General features: G+C 37.6%; 2 protein-coding genes across 7 annotated transcripts in view; both read right to left on the minus strand.

The window, feature by feature from the left end:
- LOC143893632 (calcium/calmodulin-dependent protein kinase type II alpha chain-like) overlaps window positions 1-575 on the minus strand; it is a 77,220-nt gene extending 76,645 nt beyond the window's left edge. The window contains exon 1 of the mRNA XM_077399202.1: window positions 428-575. Within this exon, the coding sequence (XP_077255328.1) occupies window positions 428-575 (148 nt within the window). The remainder of the gene's footprint in view (window positions 1-427) is intronic.
- On the minus strand, window positions 356-17,463 carry Gfat2 (glucosamine-fructose-6-phosphate aminotransferase 2). 6 transcript variants are annotated; one of them, XM_077399235.1, is made up of 15 exons: window positions 17,197-17,463; window positions 9,072-9,179; window positions 8,381-8,470; window positions 8,081-8,224; window positions 7,830-7,996; window positions 7,483-7,624; window positions 6,475-6,501; window positions 5,106-5,126; window positions 3,083-3,240; window positions 2,766-3,005; window positions 2,474-2,672; window positions 2,100-2,344; window positions 1,831-1,986; window positions 1,618-1,746; window positions 356-1,484 (listed from the first exon to the last, which is right to left on the minus strand). In XM_077399235.1, exons 1-15 carry the CDS (start codon window positions 17,201-17,203, stop codon window positions 1,239-1,241), a joined length of 2,079 nt encoding a protein of 692 aa, XP_077255361.1. In that variant the 5' UTR covers window positions 17,204-17,463; the 3' UTR covers window positions 356-1,238. The 6 variants fall into 6 exon arrangements, with proteins under 6 accessions (XP_077255361.1, XP_077255357.1, XP_077255359.1 ...); XM_077399231.1 differs by lacking the exon at window positions 17,197-17,463 and adding an exon at window positions 16,883-17,020; XM_077399233.1 differs by lacking the exons at window positions 6,475-6,501; window positions 17,197-17,463 and adding an exon at window positions 16,883-17,020.
- Between the last annotated feature and the right edge of the window lie 248 nt (window positions 17,464-17,711).

The raw sequence follows: 17,711 nt of genomic DNA on the forward strand, positions 1-17,711 counted from the left end.
CATGTGCTTCGCGGACTTTACGATTACATACGTACGCGGATATTGAGCAGGTTTATCACGTTCGATTACATTCTTTCGGATGATCGAAAGTTGCCGAACGCGGGGCCATCGGCATCGCACACGAAATGCATCCCGCATAGCTTGGCGTAAGACCGCTGTAAAACCGCGGAGCATCCAGCGTAAAGTCGCCGTATTGCGTTACGTAAGATGTTCCGTGGTCCAGCGCGGCGACGACGGACCGACGAAGGAAGATCGAGAGAGGAGGAGGGAGGGGGTCTGGGACTGGGAGGCCTCGGGCCGCGGGCAACGGCGCGCGGCGCGGTGAGGTGAGTACGTGTTGCACCGTAGATATAAATCAAGTTGTAATTATATATTCTTTGATTAATATTGTACAAAGAATTATGACATAGATTTATCAAAAAGATACAGGTCTTGGAAAATTGCTGTTGCACATCTGCGTACGATACGATTGCCGTCCAAATATCAAACGAGATAGCAATCTCCGTATCGTCTCTCGAATGTGTAGCTTCTTGTACAAAGAAGACAAAGTTACCGGAAAAATGCCGTTTGGACATATCTGTCGTATTTACCGCACGCATATACGCATACTTATGCGTAATATGCTTGATATAATTATATTATCATTTCGCACGTATTATCCACCGTATAATCGCTATCGCGTACGAAAATTTCTATCGTCATCTTAATTTTAACTCGATCGACGAAAAAATCGTGCTGTATCGCGGTATATCTTATATCTATCGAATCAAAAGCATCGCTTAATCTCGATGGTTATTATATTTAAAACTTGACTGTACGTTACGCGAATTAAAATATCGACGTTAAATGCATTGAAAATATTGGAATCGTGTAAATTTGGGAATTTTTTTCTCGTGTTATTCTTCGTGAAAGAGAAACGTTTGCGTTGATCAATGTTGCGCAACGCATAATATCTGTTGCGAAAAATACGTGAACGAATCTTAGGTCGCGTTGCCATCTCTCCCTCAAAAAGGACTTGGCAACGTGCGCATATATATCGGTGATTATTTTTCTCTTGTATAATCTTCTTGCATTTGATAAGATCGCGTATCAGGCGTCATCGCTTAAATTTAAATCACGAGCGGGCAACACGAGCAGCTAAACGAGTTTAATGAGATTTAAAAACTTGAGAAAGAAACGTCCTCTCTGACGCCGGGCTTGTTTTCGTTCCCGCGCTTATTATACAATCCGTTCGATTTTTACTCAACCGTGACCGACTTGGCCAAGTTTCTCGGACAATCGACGTTGCAGCCGCGCAAAACCGCGATATGGAAAGACAATAACTGCATGGGAATAACGGTGAGAATTCCTTGTAGGCAATCGACAGTTTTAGGTATCTCGAGAGCCCTATCGGCAAAAGCCTTCGTTTCCTCGTCCCCTTCCTCGCAGATAACGATAGGCTTACCGTCTCGCGCGGTAACTTGTTGAAGTGCATTCATGCATTTCTGCAAAATAAGTTATCCGATATGTATATATATGCTACATTTTTACATCTCTTTTAAATTCGTCCCGTATAACGTACAAATAATGTACCCATGAGCGTAGCACGGATATTGAAATTTGCTTAATTAAACTTACCACGTAAACTGGATCTCTCATCACGATCATAATTACCGGCATGGAATCGTCAACGAGAGCTAAAGGGCCGTGTTTCAATTCACCGGCCATAATTCCCTCGCTGTGCATGTATGTCAATTCTTTTACTTTCTGCAAATAAGTTTAAGTGCGTTACGAGTTAGACGTGGTCGCGCGTAGTAACTTATTATCGCTTCTCTCTTCTCGCATACTTACGAGCGCACCTTCCATGCACGTAGCGAAATTGTATCCGCGCCCCATGATCAACAAGGACTTGTGTTGAAACAAAGACTTGGCTAGTTCCTTAACTTTATCGTCAAGCTTCAATACTTCGCGAATGAGATTGTCGAGATTTTTCAAGCCTTTGATAATCTGGAAAATATGCGTAAGATTTAATCACACTTTATTAAAAAAATAATAATAATAAATAAAACACGCGTAAAATATATATAAAATGTTAAACGTTAAACTCCAGGTGAACGTACCTGTAAGCGTCTCGCGCGAAGAGAGATTCTGTCCTCGCTCATTACCAGTGCGAACATCACGAGAGAGATGAATTGCGAGGTGTAAGCCTTGGTGCTCGCTACACCGATCTCGGGACCGGCGTTGATATGCACGCCGCAATGAGATTCGCGACAGATACTACTGCCGACCGTGTTAGTTATACCCACGATAAGAGCTCCGCGACTTTTGCAATAACGCAACGCCATTAACGTGTCAGCTGTCTCACCTGTTATTACGAATACGATAACTCAATCGCAATCCAATAATTTTTATCGCGTTAAAACGGCATTATTTGCGATATTTTTACTTGAATTTTCTTATCCGCTTCTGCGTTAATCGTTTCGCGAAGCCTTACCCGATTGAGAAATGAAAAAGCAGACGTCGTCTCGAAAAACTGGCGTATTACGATCCAAAAAATCGGACGCGAGCTCAACCATTACTGGCAATTCTGTCAGTTCCTCGAGAAGCTGCCGCGTAGCTATGGCCGAATGATAGCTCGTACCGCATCCGATTAGCATGAGACGTCTGCATCTTTTGATCTCGGGAATGTAATCCTGAAAAAGTATTTATATTATATATTTTTTTTCCAATTTTTACCAGATTCTTTTCTCCGAAAACACTTTCGAAAAATTATATGCAAGAGTTACTTTAATTCCGCCTAAGGTGACTGAGTTGTCTTGAAAATTCAAGCGTCCCCTCATAGTGTTCACCACCGACTCTGGCTGCTCGAAAATCTCCTTCTGCATGAAGTAATCGTAATTGCCTTTCATGATCTGCTGGATCTCCATCTTCAGTGTCGTGATTTCGCGAGCGTGAGGATCATCCATGCAACGACGAAGACGATGAATACTCAGCGCGCCTTCTTTAACGGCTGCCACATCGTCATCCTATCGACATAACGCGTGAGATAACTTTTTGCGATCTCGCCTAAAATTCGGTTAAACGTGCAACGGTCGATTCACACCTCTAAGAATATCACGCGATTCGTGTGCTCGATTATGGCACTCGCATCGGAAGCGAAGAAATATTCGACCTCCTTATCCTCAAGAGGTTGAAACTCGGATGTACTCTCGCTGCGCGGAATCACCGGAAGTTCTGGATTTCTGCCGTGCGGACGATGATCTACGCAGAGATTGAACCGTTGTTTTATTTTACAAAGATATTAAAAAAGTCTATTTTTTAAGTAAAATATTATAATTTTGCAACTTGAAATTCTTTTAGAATACGTGGGAAAAATATCGTACAAACAATGGAAAATAAGATTCCACTGCAGAACTCTCCATTTTATTTAAAAACTTCTCGGGATAATAAGAGTAAAGCAAACATATACATGTAGCAAACAATAGAGTATGATAAAAAACCATCTACATTGCAATACTAATGGTGCGTCTCCACCTGCGAGTAAGAACTCTCGAGAGCAAAAAGAAAGAGAGAGAGAGAGATATACTCTCGAGAGTCTCTTTCTCTTTCTCTCTTTTTGCTCTCGAGAGTTCTTACTCGCAGGTGGACGCGCACCTTAATAATATATATATATATATATATATATATATATCATATTTTTGTATATATATATTATATGTACATAACATATTATACATGTAAAATTTATTATTGCACGTATTATTGCGAATAGTACTTGTTTATTTTGCACCGAAGTTGTGTTAGTGATAAAAAAAATCAAAGTTGATATCTAAAATGTTTAAGATAAAAATGGTTAATTATTAATTTCTCTCAATTATATTGTTACAGTTGTGCTAAATTTATATTATAGTTTCCGTTTTCTTATTGTAGCTACATTGAATTATGATGCCAAAAGCGAGAAATCATTTAAACTTTCTTACATTTTATTGAAATAAATTAGTTTTTTTTTGCATGCTACTATTGCTAGAGAGAGTACGCTCATTCGATAGTGTAGACAGATAGGACATACCCAAAAACTCTTTTTTCAATTCATAAATTAACAGCTGTAAATTACAAGTTTATCGTGAATTACTAGCTCTAAATTTTGATTAACTGTTACAAGATCTATTTTCGTTAAGAAGTGTAGAACGCATGCAGATTGAATTATACGTTTATTTGCTAATACGAGGTAACAAAGAGAACTTTGGTGATAAAAAAAAATCTAATTTACTTCGGCATAGAGCAAGAAAAGATTTCACGTTATTTCTCGTTTTTGATGTCATAAATCGATATGGCTATGCAGTAGAGAAAATAAGAGTATTGAGTTATCTGCTTGTTTTCTTCTAAGCCCCACACCAGTTTGGCGCAATATAATATCATAATGTAACGAATACATATATTTTGAATACGAACAGCAAAAATAGCGACTATTGTATTGCGTATTTAGATATTCACTCACACATATCTCGCAATCTTGAGGAATATTAATATTAATAATATCCAAATATGTTAATTAGCTCGCTGCGAGACAATGAGAATGATATCACCTCGACAACAAAACGAATAAAAATAATGCCATGATGTATTCGATAACGGTAACGACACCAACGACGATCAAGGCACACGATCAACAACACTTAACGGAATATATACATATTTTTATCGAGTAGTAGGCATGGTATAGCGACAATTATTCGCTAGCGATAACTATATAGTATTAACTATATGTATATCCCGAGAGTATGTTATATATTCCTCATCTACATTAATCGAACATTGGATAGGCAAAACTTGTTATAAGCGGAAAGTGGGAATAACTTGTAAATTATATACACATTATATAGGAAATGTTATAGGTAGTATACGTACGGAAAGCGTAGCGCGATATACCGTCCATCGCATCTATCTATCCATCCATCCACCCATCCATCGTTTTTATCCATAAAAGTCAGAAAGACGGCCAAGCGCTTGTAGTTAAAAATAACTGATTACATTTATTTACAACGAGCAAATCACCCGTCACCGAAACAGTTAATCGGGCATAGAGAACAAGCGGAAAGAAGTTTAAACTTGATGTAAAGTATTACCTTGAGACGGTGCTTCACCTTCTGCACATATTGGGACGCGGGAAGGAGGAAAACGAGAAAGAAAACAAAAACAATTAGCGCACAAATAATGCCACAACGGTAACAGCATAATGATCGATATAACGGCAAATATAAATTTAATGGAACGAATGAGTGCTGATTGCTGTGTGCGGTGTGCGGTACAAAGAGCGAATCAAGCGCGTGACGAGCGTTAATTTATTTGAAAAATAATACGTATTAAATTTTCTTCTAATTTCTTCTAATATCTATCGTTAAAGATTATTTAAAAAAAAAAATTATTTTAGATAAATTATTTTATTTTTTTATCTAAAAAAGTCTTATATTTAGACATTATCTTAGAAATACAAAAATACTCGACATTAATTTTTATTATATACATGTACATGTATAAGACGCGAGATCTTAATTTTCTTCGTGTTGTATGTTTTTTTTTTTTAAACTTTCCCCAATTTACACATCGTGTAAAAGCCGCAGGTTCTTGTAAGTGTAAAATTTATTCGTTTTACGGTTTACCGTTTGCATTGTTAAGACTAACGTCTTCTGTCAAGGGATTACTCGTTAATCCCTTAGATTTTTATGTTTAACAATTAGATAAAACTCATTGCACTATTATATGTTAGCACTCGGTGAGCAATAAAATCTTATATAATCCTCAACATACTTCATCGCAATCGTTAAAATTCATTTATTTCGGTCTATTAATTTTAAAAATATACGTACCAGGTGTCTTACTTTTAATGCCAAAACTTGCGCTCCTAAAGCCGCTTGAAAAAAAATTAGTGCTATGCGCTATCATGATAGCGTTCGTGGATTTGTAAGAAAAAAATTATAAAAGTCTCGTCTTGTAAGCAGGTTTGCGTTACAAAATGATTTATTTGGAATAAGAATAGAAATATGCCAATTAGCGAGCGAATGAGAGCATGTGTTACTGTGTTAAAGCGAGAGAACGAACATTGTGTGGATAACAGCCCGCGAATGATAAGAAACTGAAAACGCGATCTCGAATGCGACCGTCGAGATCGGCGATGTTAACAAGAAATTTTCACAAAAGACAATTCTACGTAAGAATCATACCGATTTAGGCATTCCTCAATCACTGGATCGTGCGACAGGAATAGAATAATGCATGCTCGACAGTGCATAATTTGCCGATTGTTCATAATAAAAATCGAAAATCGAATGGATCAATGCGATATGCATATCGACAAGAAACATTTCGATTAATCACATATAGATATCGTGTTACGAAGCCGTTTGTTTCGTATTCTTATGCTCTCGTTACAGCGAGAGATTCAGTGCCAAAGACGGGAATCTAAATAAATTTAGTACGATAGAATGTATATTATACCTTTGTTTATTGCGCATTGAAGATCGTCTGACGGCGTGAAAAGTTGTAGAACATAACCGCAAGGTGTTCATGCAAAAGAAACACATAATAATCCACATTAAACTCGTACGAAAATAGAGCTTATATATGCAATGCAATTTGCCAAAGTCTAGAGAAACAGACAACAAGTACTTGAATTAACAATCATGCACCTACTCAAACTCTTTAACAATTACGATACCTATAGGCAAGATGACAAAAAGGAGCAAAAAAAATATTGCAAGCATAAAAGTAAATATATTAATTGATTTCTATTTAACTATATCTATTATTATATTTTTAATTAATATTTAATAATATATATATATATATATATATATAGTCTCTCGAGAAATTTTTTTGTACAATTGAATACGCGTGATACTCTATAATACAATCGCAAGCATATGCAGCGATGTCTCTCTGATAAACGTTATCTCAATGAACATAGCGCAAAAAATTAACGCTGATATAATGCATTCGATCGGTTGCAGTATGCGATATAATATTTAAGTACGAGATGTATGTGATAACATAAATAATGAAGCCAGATATATAGTTTAGTCGCACGAGCGTGTTGATCTCCATATCGACTTGTGGTTTGAATTAATGGGGAAAAGCGCGCATGCTTATGTTAGTTATAGTTATCAGTTATAGGTATCGGTCGCCTTTCTCTCGAACGTGGAATTATGTCGACACTGACAATTGACACTGCAGGTAGGATTGGATAGATGAAGATAAAAGAGATCCTAGAGCAATATAATACAAACGTCTCTTCGTGCGTCTCCGCTGATTAATTATCGTGAAGACGCGTACCTAACGCTCTTTGCCTCTCGAGATATTAAAACAATTTATATTGATAAATACCAGTCGATGCTGGATCGACAGTTTTATTACGATCTCGATACTTATCGTTTGACATTAGGAATAATCCCCTGATTTCTCGTGGCGTAGATCGAAATTGGATCGATCTGCAATAATCAGACTTACCTTTTCCGTATAGAATAGGCACGTGATCAGTAGCTAGTCTCGTTTTCGTCTTGATACCAACGAGAAGCGGCGATCCTCGCCTCGTAGCTACGCACTCGCCTGGGAAATACTTGCTTTTGAAGCATAGCGCGAAAGCCCCTTCCTAAAATAATAATAATTTTTTTTCGTTGTAATCTTACATTGGATTTATTATTTTGAACCTCTTGATAAAAGAAAATAGCGAAATAATTATAGAGCATTTTTCATTAAAGCATTTTCCATTAACGAGATATTATATTTTCCTACGAAGAAAAGGGCTTTTGATTCATCTCCTTCCTCCGATATATTAATTAATTAATAATTCTTACCAATTGCTGAACAACCTGCTCGACGAGCTCACGGAATGAATACACGGGATGCTGTACCCAGAGATGGTGAATCAATTTAGCGATAACTTCAGTATCGGTATCGCTTTCGAATACGTATCCTCTCTGTTGCAGCAGAGTTTTAACTTCCTTGTAATTCGTCACGATACCTGCATTCAAGACAATCGTACAGAAAGAATCGAAAGAAAGATTTCGGAACGGGACGCGCACATATACAATATTACGAGCATTACCATTATGAACAACGACGAAGGCGTGCTCGTTGTCAGAACGCTGAGGATGGGCATTTACCTCCGATGGAACACCGTGGGTCGCCCATCGCGTGTGAGCGATGCCGACGTGGCATTGAGTTCCCGACTCGAAGTCAAGATTGGTGCCTACGAATAAACATCGTTGATTTTTTACATGACGACGAATGACAGGACCTTCGAGTATTTCTTTTTATGCGAAAACGACAAAAGTGGTCGCGCGACGCGCAAGAAACGCGCCAAGTGGTAGATACCGCAAGTCTGAAAACTTCAGTCGGCACTTACGACAAAATATCTCCTCTTCGAGAGCCTTGACCTTTCCCTGCTTCTTAATAATCGAAATGTCCTTGCCATCCGCACTGTCGAGGGCGACGCCTGCAAAAAGGACACTGTGTGAAAGAATTCCTATGAACCAATACGCTGCAGATGCGTCGCCTCTTTTATTTATTCGCCGAGAAGCTCTCTTCCTTTCTCTTTTTCTTCGAACCATCGCATCGCGAATTAAAATGAAAACGAATGGAAAGAAATAGAGTGGCCGAATGGGATGCAGGTGGAATCTAATAACTTGGACGGCAGAAATTCTATCCTTTTACCACGGTGGATATTCAAGGACCTTCTCTCTCTCTCTCTCTCTCTCTGACACGACATTCAAAACTGCAAGTATTTATCTATTGAAAAAGTGCATAACGCAAGAATTTTACGCAATTGCATGTTTTCCTCATAATATAATTAATATATATAAAGCGAAAAACCGTGAGAAAGATTAATCTTCGACCAGCTTCAGATATTTTATGAATTTTTCTTAAATATCTTGCATTTTTCTAGTATAAGGTATAGTTATTAAACTGAATAGTCGTTGCTTTTCGTTGTTGCCTTATTTTTCTCTCCGTCTTTTTATCGCGAAATAATGCTTTCAACGCACGGCATTGTTTACATGAGCGGAAAGAGAATTTCGAGATTAGAAATATCGACTTACCTGCAGAATCATATCCGCGATATTCTAATCTCTTCAGGCCAACGACCAACAGCTCCAAGATCTCCTTTCTGCTCTTCGGCGTCAAGTAGTTTAGATAAGCGAAAATTCCTGGGAATTCAAAAACACAATTGGATTGAATTATCATTGACAGATCTTCCATTAATGCTATGCGAATCATTTATTATTAATCTTCATGTATCGCATAATGTCTAACGTATTGGACGACCATGAAATTTACGTGTTTGTGTTAATTGACATAATTAGATATAACTAACGATATGACGATATGATAGAAGTTTTTTTAATATCTATAATTCAATTTTTTCTTTTTAATTTAGCTACGTTTGTCTCTCTCGCTCTTCCCTCCCCGTTCCTCTCTATTTCTCTCTCAATACGATTTTATCTGTATTATTTTATCGCATCGTGCAAGTTTTCTGTATCTTTGCTCCAATAAGCATTCATATGCATTTACTTGACATATTTAATTTAGATCTATTGATTAATCACATATCTTTTATTATATTAATATATCTACTTATTATATTAATATTTATATTAAGTATATTGATATTTACGTATATTATATTTTATCATACATTATATTAATTCCTTTATATTTTTTTTATTTTTTTTATTTTCCAAATAATCTCGAATTTCTCTTTTCGCGATCTCTCACGACCTTCGGAATCGAGAGGCGGTGCTCAGTGGAATGAAGAGATGGCCTGTCACCTGGTGCGAATGTGTCTCTAATTTTATTTCTTCTTGTATACTATTTATTTTAAAATACAACTATAAGTTCGTTTTCCTATGACTTTTCTGCAAAATGTATTCCGATCGATTGAAGAAAACTAAAAACATTTATGATAGGCGACAACAGACCATCTCTTAATTTCATTGATCTCTGCACCGCCTCTTGATCCCGAAGATCGCATTCGTGAGAGAACGCAAAAAGATGAAAAACAATTTGATTTAACGGGAACGCAAAAAGATTGAGAAACATCGCAACGAAAACTTTCGTTTTATTCTTTTTTATATTTAACATGCTAGTTTCAGATATCCAAAAACACAAACTATATAGCTTGACACTTGGGAAATGACTAATCACAAAAATGTAGGGGAATTCCAGTTTCCTTTCTTTTTCTGTTATTAAAAAAAGAAAACAATCTTTGTGATTTTTTTTATATTGAAAAAATTTTTCAAATATTGCAGCTTTGTTATATGTATAGATATGTATATTAATATATTAATATTACAATTGAAATAATATTAAGAAAATCTTTCAAAGTTTATTATTATATAATATTAGAATCATACACACATATAATAATTATAGCATCATGCTAATATGATTTTAGTTAGTTATTAAAATGTGAAGTTGGCATATAATTTAGAATATTTAGATCAAGATAAAAGTAAAATATCAGTTATAAGTTTAGTATAGAAATTAAAAACATTAAATGTATGCCATTATCGGACATCATTCATCGACGACGCCGGACGTTATTATGGGACGTTACAAAAATGCAAAATGCAAAACAAAATGCCCGTGAACGTTTGCGAGGAACGGGGAAGGCCGGAGATCCCGGTTGGCCTAATGACGAGAGAGAACAGGTAATTCGAGATATAAGCGCGCCGGTGAAAGGGAAAGTTCATGCGCGTGAGGCTAAACGAAAGATTCGGTCATCAAGTCGCGGTTATCGCCACATTATCGCGGAGCAACCGCGTCTTTATACGTATACACCGTCGAACTCCGAATAAGAATAGAAATCGTGTTTGGTTTATCCTAAACCAAAGATTCTCCAAACCTTGCATCTTGTTTGGCTCAATTCAATTTGATTTATTTTCGATTTTTAATCAGAATCAGAAATCAATTTTATTTGTTCTTATTTGTAACAGAGAAAGAAAAAGGAAGAGAGGGAGAGAGGAATTCTTCTGTGTGCAATGTGATCACTTTATAAAATTTTACGTGTTCAATAAATTATCAATCAGTGATATTTCCGAAATTAAAACTTCTAATTTGGTGTTTATCGATTTTAATCGAGTAATAATAATAAAATATCCAGCGGAACCAACATAATTTTACTCGCAAAACGCGGATATATACTACCTAGTAGAACAAAGTTTCTCTAATCTTATCGGCCAGTAATTTAATTTTTATTAACAGAACGAACCACGTTTTACAATTAGACTGCGCGATACGACTGGAATATATTGATTTAAGCGAGTAGTTTCAACGTATTCTTTTCACAAAACTATTCTGCTATTGTTTCAATGTACACAGATAGATATCCGATAGCATTATCGATGTGCTACAACAATTCATAGCCTCCCGATGTTAATCAGATGGAATTACATACGAATCAATTACATACAAGTCAAGGACAATAGCGTACAATTTCATAAATATATATTTTGTCTCATTGTATGTAATTCCAGTGAAACATAACAGATTTTACATAAAATTTGCCATCCACGATGTCGATATAGTATTTAACTCTCCGGTGAGCGCGTGAAAATTTGAAACGTAAAAGGGTGTAAATTACACCTTATATACATTATTTATGCTATAAATATTAAATCGATTAATGTTTTTTGTTTAATATTATTCATTGATGCACATATCTCAAAGTATATTAACAAGTTAAAACTTTAACTGAATAAATGTCTTTTTTTTTCTTTTTTTCCCCGATAATAGTCGGTTCTGTATTGAAATGAGTCCAGAACACTCATTTTTTACAAGATGTTGTAAGGAAGTTTAAGATACACTTCACGCGCCCACTGGAGAATTAAAAAAAGTTTCATAATTTAAACTTCTCTCGTAATAAATTTCATATTAGAACCCGACACACACACACACACACACACACACACACACACACACACACACACACACACACACACACACAAAGAACCTCTCCCATTTCCAAGTAGGATTACTAATTCATGGCTGAGAATGATTGCAAACGAAATGCGATATCCAAGCACACTTTTTATACAGGAAAGATCTAATATTCATTTTGGACGCACTCGCGATTGTCCCACTTTTACTTCGGTTGATTTCACTCCGAAAGTTTCACGATGGGTATTTTTGTAATTCCCCCTCCCACCTAGATAAGCACGATTCAGCCGATTGCGATATTGACAAATTCTTTATAACTTTATTACATCTACTTATTTATTAAAGAGTCGTCATCTTTCACACAAAATCGTAATTAACTCGGAAATAAAATTATCAATTCGGCATATCTGCATCGCCACTCGTCAGCAATGAAAATGCAGATACGTTCTATTACACTACGAGTACACAAGCAAATGTCGATGTGTATCGTAACACGATCATATGAACAAACAACGATGCATCTGTTATCCTCGAATATATATATCGTTGACATAAGAGTAAGATAAAAAAGTAATATTAATAACTGACGCGCTTATCGAATATTATTTCTTTGCAACTTTATTAGTTTTAGCGATAAGGACTAAAATACTTTTTGCCACGCAATATTAAGTAATAAAAGCAAAATACCTATGTGTTAAGACACGTCATTCTCTGAAAAATATCTCTACCGCGCATACCTCTATTACCTGCTGCAAGACTCTGTACCGTTATTTATGAAACAGAAGATGATAAGTTCCGTATCTGCATTTTTATTTATCGATCACGCATCCCGTTTTATAGAGGAAGACTGCGCGATCAGCTTTAGCAAAACTTGAATTATACTGAGAACGATAAGAAAGTTCTTCCCGCTGTGTGTGATATACGAATATCCGAAGTGATCGCAAGAGTTTATTAGCAATTTCCTTTTTTTATTTGCGGAAATCAGCTGTAAAAGCGGTTTGATGTCGCGGGTGATAAGCTGATAAGAAGTCTAGCGATAAAGAAGCTTATCGAATAAAAACGCGGCAGTACTTGAAAATTTCCGGGTATACCGTATTCTTCCGAAAGCTAAAAGGCTGAAAGCGATTAATTCGAGAGACTTTTATCATTTTGCTCTATCGAAGCAATGTCATACATGACGATCGTGCTTGGGAATAATTGGACACATTGATTGGAGATAGTCTCGTGACAAGGAATACACCCTTGGACATCAGTATTCTTTCCGAGTAATTCCATTAGAGGGGTATACCCCTTCCGTATCATATTGTCAATAACTAGCATTTTTCGCGTGCAGTCATAGTCAATTACGCGCAATAATTGTATCTTGGACGGAAAAGCAGTACAAGTTGCGTTTTTTTTTTAACACAAAATTTAACTGTTTCATCACTAATCGAAATGCAACCGACGTACACAAACGAGACCGCGGTTGAACGACCAGACACTCCAGACAGTTGATGGATGATCGTGATAGCGTCATCTAGCACGACGAACTTGGCCTTCCGACCTACTGACCACGATATTCTTCATATAAACGGCAATTATATGGCAATCACACGGCAAACTCGATTGACGAGCAAACAACACGCACGCGGGTATACGCTTTTAATTACTCTTTATTAGTCTTTAATTTACTATTTAAATGTTACTCCACAAGCAGTTAAACACAAAACTTATATATAATATAGCAAAAATTTACACATAAAAATTATATTAATTATTATATACAAATTACTATATATTTATGTAATATTACATATACATATATAACAAAGTAAAGTAAGAATATCTCGTGATATATATTAGAATAAATCCAATAACAATCCAAATGTTCTAATACTTGAGACTTCCCGCTCGAGAATATATCTCGTAATTGAATTTATTCGTAGCAGTAATAAAATCTCGCGAGGCAAACAAACAGGAACGGGGAATCGGAGAGAAAGGAGTCGCGTATATCCGAAGGTGGATATCTCTGTCGCGTCTAAATGTCATATGTAACTGTCCCGTGCTATGTTGCTGCAACCTTTTCGCCTCAGCTTTGCTCCAGGTTGTTCGCACACCGCGAAAAAGAGACTCGACTTTCACTCGACGCTGCGCCGAGCGCCGAGTGTCGTCGGTCGTCGGCATCGTTTCGCGTGTATCAAAAATTACAATATACGTATCCCCACTACAAGTCATACGCCATGGTACAAGAGTATAGTTGTAGCGCAAGAACGTGCTCAAATCATTTTCCTATTGAAGTCGATCTTTCGTCTTGAAGATACGCACGGTGACGATGGTGAAATATGCACAGATTTTTCAAGTGCTCGAATTATCAAGCTCGTTCCAAATTCCAAGCTCAAGCTTTAAATTAATCGCCCAAACGTTTTATGGCACCAAACTCCAAGATTTATGAAATAATTCAGAGTTTGCGTGGAAGAATTTAAGCTGATACTTGTAACACAAGCTCGGCGAGAAAATCGAGAAACGATCTTATTTCGATCTTACGGAAAGATTTGTTTCTGCATGTACGTATTTTACATATAGATACGATCGATTTCATTAATTAGACGTAGCTAGTTGGCGAATCAGCAATGCCGTAATAATATTTCGATGTACGCAACGCTCAAAAAGAGGTCATCGTCGAACAAAGCACTTGCGATAATCTTTGGAATTTGGAAAGCGGCACGTCTTTAAAAAAAAGAGATAATTTTTTTAATCTAAAAATTGATAATAACGGGTCGTTAATAAGCACGATCGTTAATCGCCACACACAGATACCTTCGCTAACTTGGTCTTAACGGAAAAGGATGTAATCCAATAACATGACTGTTACGCGTCACAAATGAATTAAGATTTAGCCTTGCTGAGCCATTTGATAAATACCAATCGAAACGTATAGGTCGACGCCCGAGGAAGCCGTGTCTCATGTCTCATACATAAATATTATATATTCCACGAGAAAAATGAATGGCATGCTGTAGCTGTAACAACGTTCCTACGAGCGCACATAGTAATACGACGCGACGGCGCGGACGACGTCCTCTGCGCTTCGATCAATCGTTATTCGTCCAATTCAAATTAATTCATCACGTACTCGAAAAATTTCATAATTATGTGATCAGCTATTTCAAACTCGACAAACAACGTTCAATCTTAGAAATAATACGTACCGAATACTTACTCACTACCGACACTATTATGCCGGTAAGATTAACATCCGCTGAACGATTCCTTATGAAGAAATCTAATTTAAAAAAGGCTTTCGTCGACTATCGGTGACACGATCGCGGATCGCGGATCGCGGATCGAAAATGTGATTCTGTGAAACTGCGAGACTTGCGCAAATCCTTTCGTAATCTCGTATAATGACTCTTCCGTGTTACGCCATCTCCATCTCGACCGATCGCGCCGAAATTTCGAATAAAAGTAACGTAAACTGTCGTAAAAATTCGTGAACGTGTTTGAAAACAAAAACTATCGCAAGACGTGAAGAATTTACGTTGTCAAATCCATTGCAACTGCATAGTTTCGTGTGCGACGTTATCGATATCGTCTATGAACTACGAACTGGTATTTTGCTATAAATTAGTGATATGTATTTTGTAAAATATAGTAAATTATTACATCAACAATCTTATGTGATCGTATATATGTACATACCTTTACATAATATATATAATATACACGCATAAAAATTTTAACGAAACTCTTATTATATATATATATATATGTATGTAAAGATGATGTAGTTTTTACAAATGTCTGTATGCTGAAGTTCATGTACGGTTTGCTATTTCCATAATTACAACTGACATTTTGTCTAAAAATAAAACACATTATCGCTCGGTGTTTACAAGTGACAAGCTGACAAGCTCTCTTGGCAGCACACGTATGTGTTTCCTTATTCGAGCTCGTACTTCCGGTACCGAATGTTATCAATGTTATCATTGTTGTAATATTTTCTCTTATCGTTTTGCAGAAGAGGATAATACATTTATCGGATTAGCGCATAAAAAACGATGAATAGCGTCGATACGTGACTGACAGCGATCGGTTATATAGCGAATACTACGTTCATCCGTATCACCGATGATATCGGTAAAAACCAAAACATATTCAAACCCAGAAACGTAGAAACGATTAATAAAATTTATTTGTTCCATAAATAATACATACAATGTATATATTTGAATACGTGTGCGGGGTTCTGCTATTCTAGGACTCGTATACTCCGTCCAACGAGAGATCATGGTTGATCAAACGTAAATAACTGTATAGGACACAGAGCCGCAACGAGGTGTCCGCGTTAAATTATTTTTATTTTTAATAGATATATTGTCCAACACTATTAAAAATAAAAATAATTTAACGCGAACACCTCGTTGCGACTCTGTGCCCTATCGTTATTTACGTTTGATCAACCATGATCTCTCGTTGGTGGACGCGTGCAGTATAGGTAAGATAATGGAACACAGAACACGGATAATTAGAAAGGAATACATGTTCAAATATGTGCACTGGCGATAATCAGTATTTTAATCAGTACGTAAAATATATTCACTGCATTATTTTCAAAATGCTTTCACTCGCGGTGCTAAATAATAGCAAAATTAAAAGTATCTTATGTTGAGCGATAAGATGCTATTGGAGTAATAATAATGTGTAAAATCAATCAGCGTTTTCATAAGAAAACAAAAAATAATAATAACGTATTGTATTGTAACTATGACTATTTAATTATTGTCCGTACAATTTTTACTCCCGACTGCTGCCAACCGAAGGTTAAAGAGAGACAAATCTTTCTTCTTCTTTCGTGTGTAGCTCGTGCGTAGCACACACGCAACGAGCAATTCGATTATCAAGTACATATATACCGGCGTGGCGCGGCGCGGCGCGGCCAAAGAGTCTCGGTCTCTATATGCACATGTACGTGTACCGTGTACCGTGTACATACCACACAGCTGGGCGTAATCTCGTCGCTTAATTTCACACGGTTGACGGCAATCGAATTGGGACGCGATAACGACGCGATTCGACTTCGACATCGACACTTGCGCGTGGCCTGACAAAATCCACGCGTGTGCGCGTGTAGCGTCACGTAATAAGTGGGCGTCAGGCGTGTAACAAGCGAATCGAATTCGTCGCACATCGACCGCGTCGACCGGCGTCAACCCGGTGGCCGGTGCGCGGTGCGCGGTGGCGGTGGTGAAAGCTACGGCTGGCTGCGGCAACGCGACGGTGCTAAAAATCGTTACGTTGTGTACTTACCGCACATATTACCAAGGTGTCTCGGCTGCCACGTACGTAGAGACGCGAGCGGAAGGCAAACGGAAAGACGGAGAGACAGATGGTGAAACGTTGAAGCGAAACGTCACACTCGCTAGCTAGATGTATCCGCGATGCGTGTGACGCGCGCTGTTCCGAAACACAGTCCGAGCCGTTCTGAGTTCTGAGTCGTTCTGAGCCGTGCGACAGCGTGCTCGCGGCTCTTATACTCTTATGACGTATCAACGGCCATCCGCCGTCGTGTAGGCTCGCTCGCTCGCGCGCGCGCGTAGATGCACGTGTGCACGTGAAAGTAGCGAGCTGTCAGCGCGGCCGCCGCGGCGCCGGCGGTCCGGTCCGGGTCGCGCGCGCAGCCGCGACTCCGGCCCGGCTGCCGGCACAGCGGCACTCCTGACCCTGACTCCCATCTTCCAGCAGATGATAACGTAGACTCTAATTGCGCCACGGACCACGGAAGTGTTCAACGTGATACCGCTAGATGGTCGAGTAAATTTTCA

The sequence above is a fragment of the Temnothorax americanus genome, unplaced genomic scaffold, assembly GCF_048541705.1.
Source record: "Temnothorax americanus isolate GAGA-0224 unplaced genomic scaffold, ASM4854170v1 Scaffold124, whole genome shotgun sequence".
Classification (NCBI taxonomy): Eukaryota; Metazoa; Arthropoda; class Insecta; order Hymenoptera; family Formicidae; genus Temnothorax; species Temnothorax americanus.

Excerpts from the sequence above, each read along its gene's own strand:
- Gfat2 (XM_077399231.1), bottom strand. The coding sequence starts at position 16,973 with ATGTCGAAGTCGAATCGCGTCGTTATCGCGTCCCAATTCGATTGCCGT. Across the intron at positions 8,225-8,380 it reads CGAAGAGGAGATATTTTGTC|GCACCAATCTTGACTTCGAG; the intron begins GTAAGTGCCGAC and ends GTTTATTCGTAG. Across the intron at positions 7,625-7,829 it reads AGCAGGTTGTTCAGCAATTG|GAAGGGGCTTTCGCGCTATG; the intron begins GTAAGAATTATT and ends TTATTATTTTAG.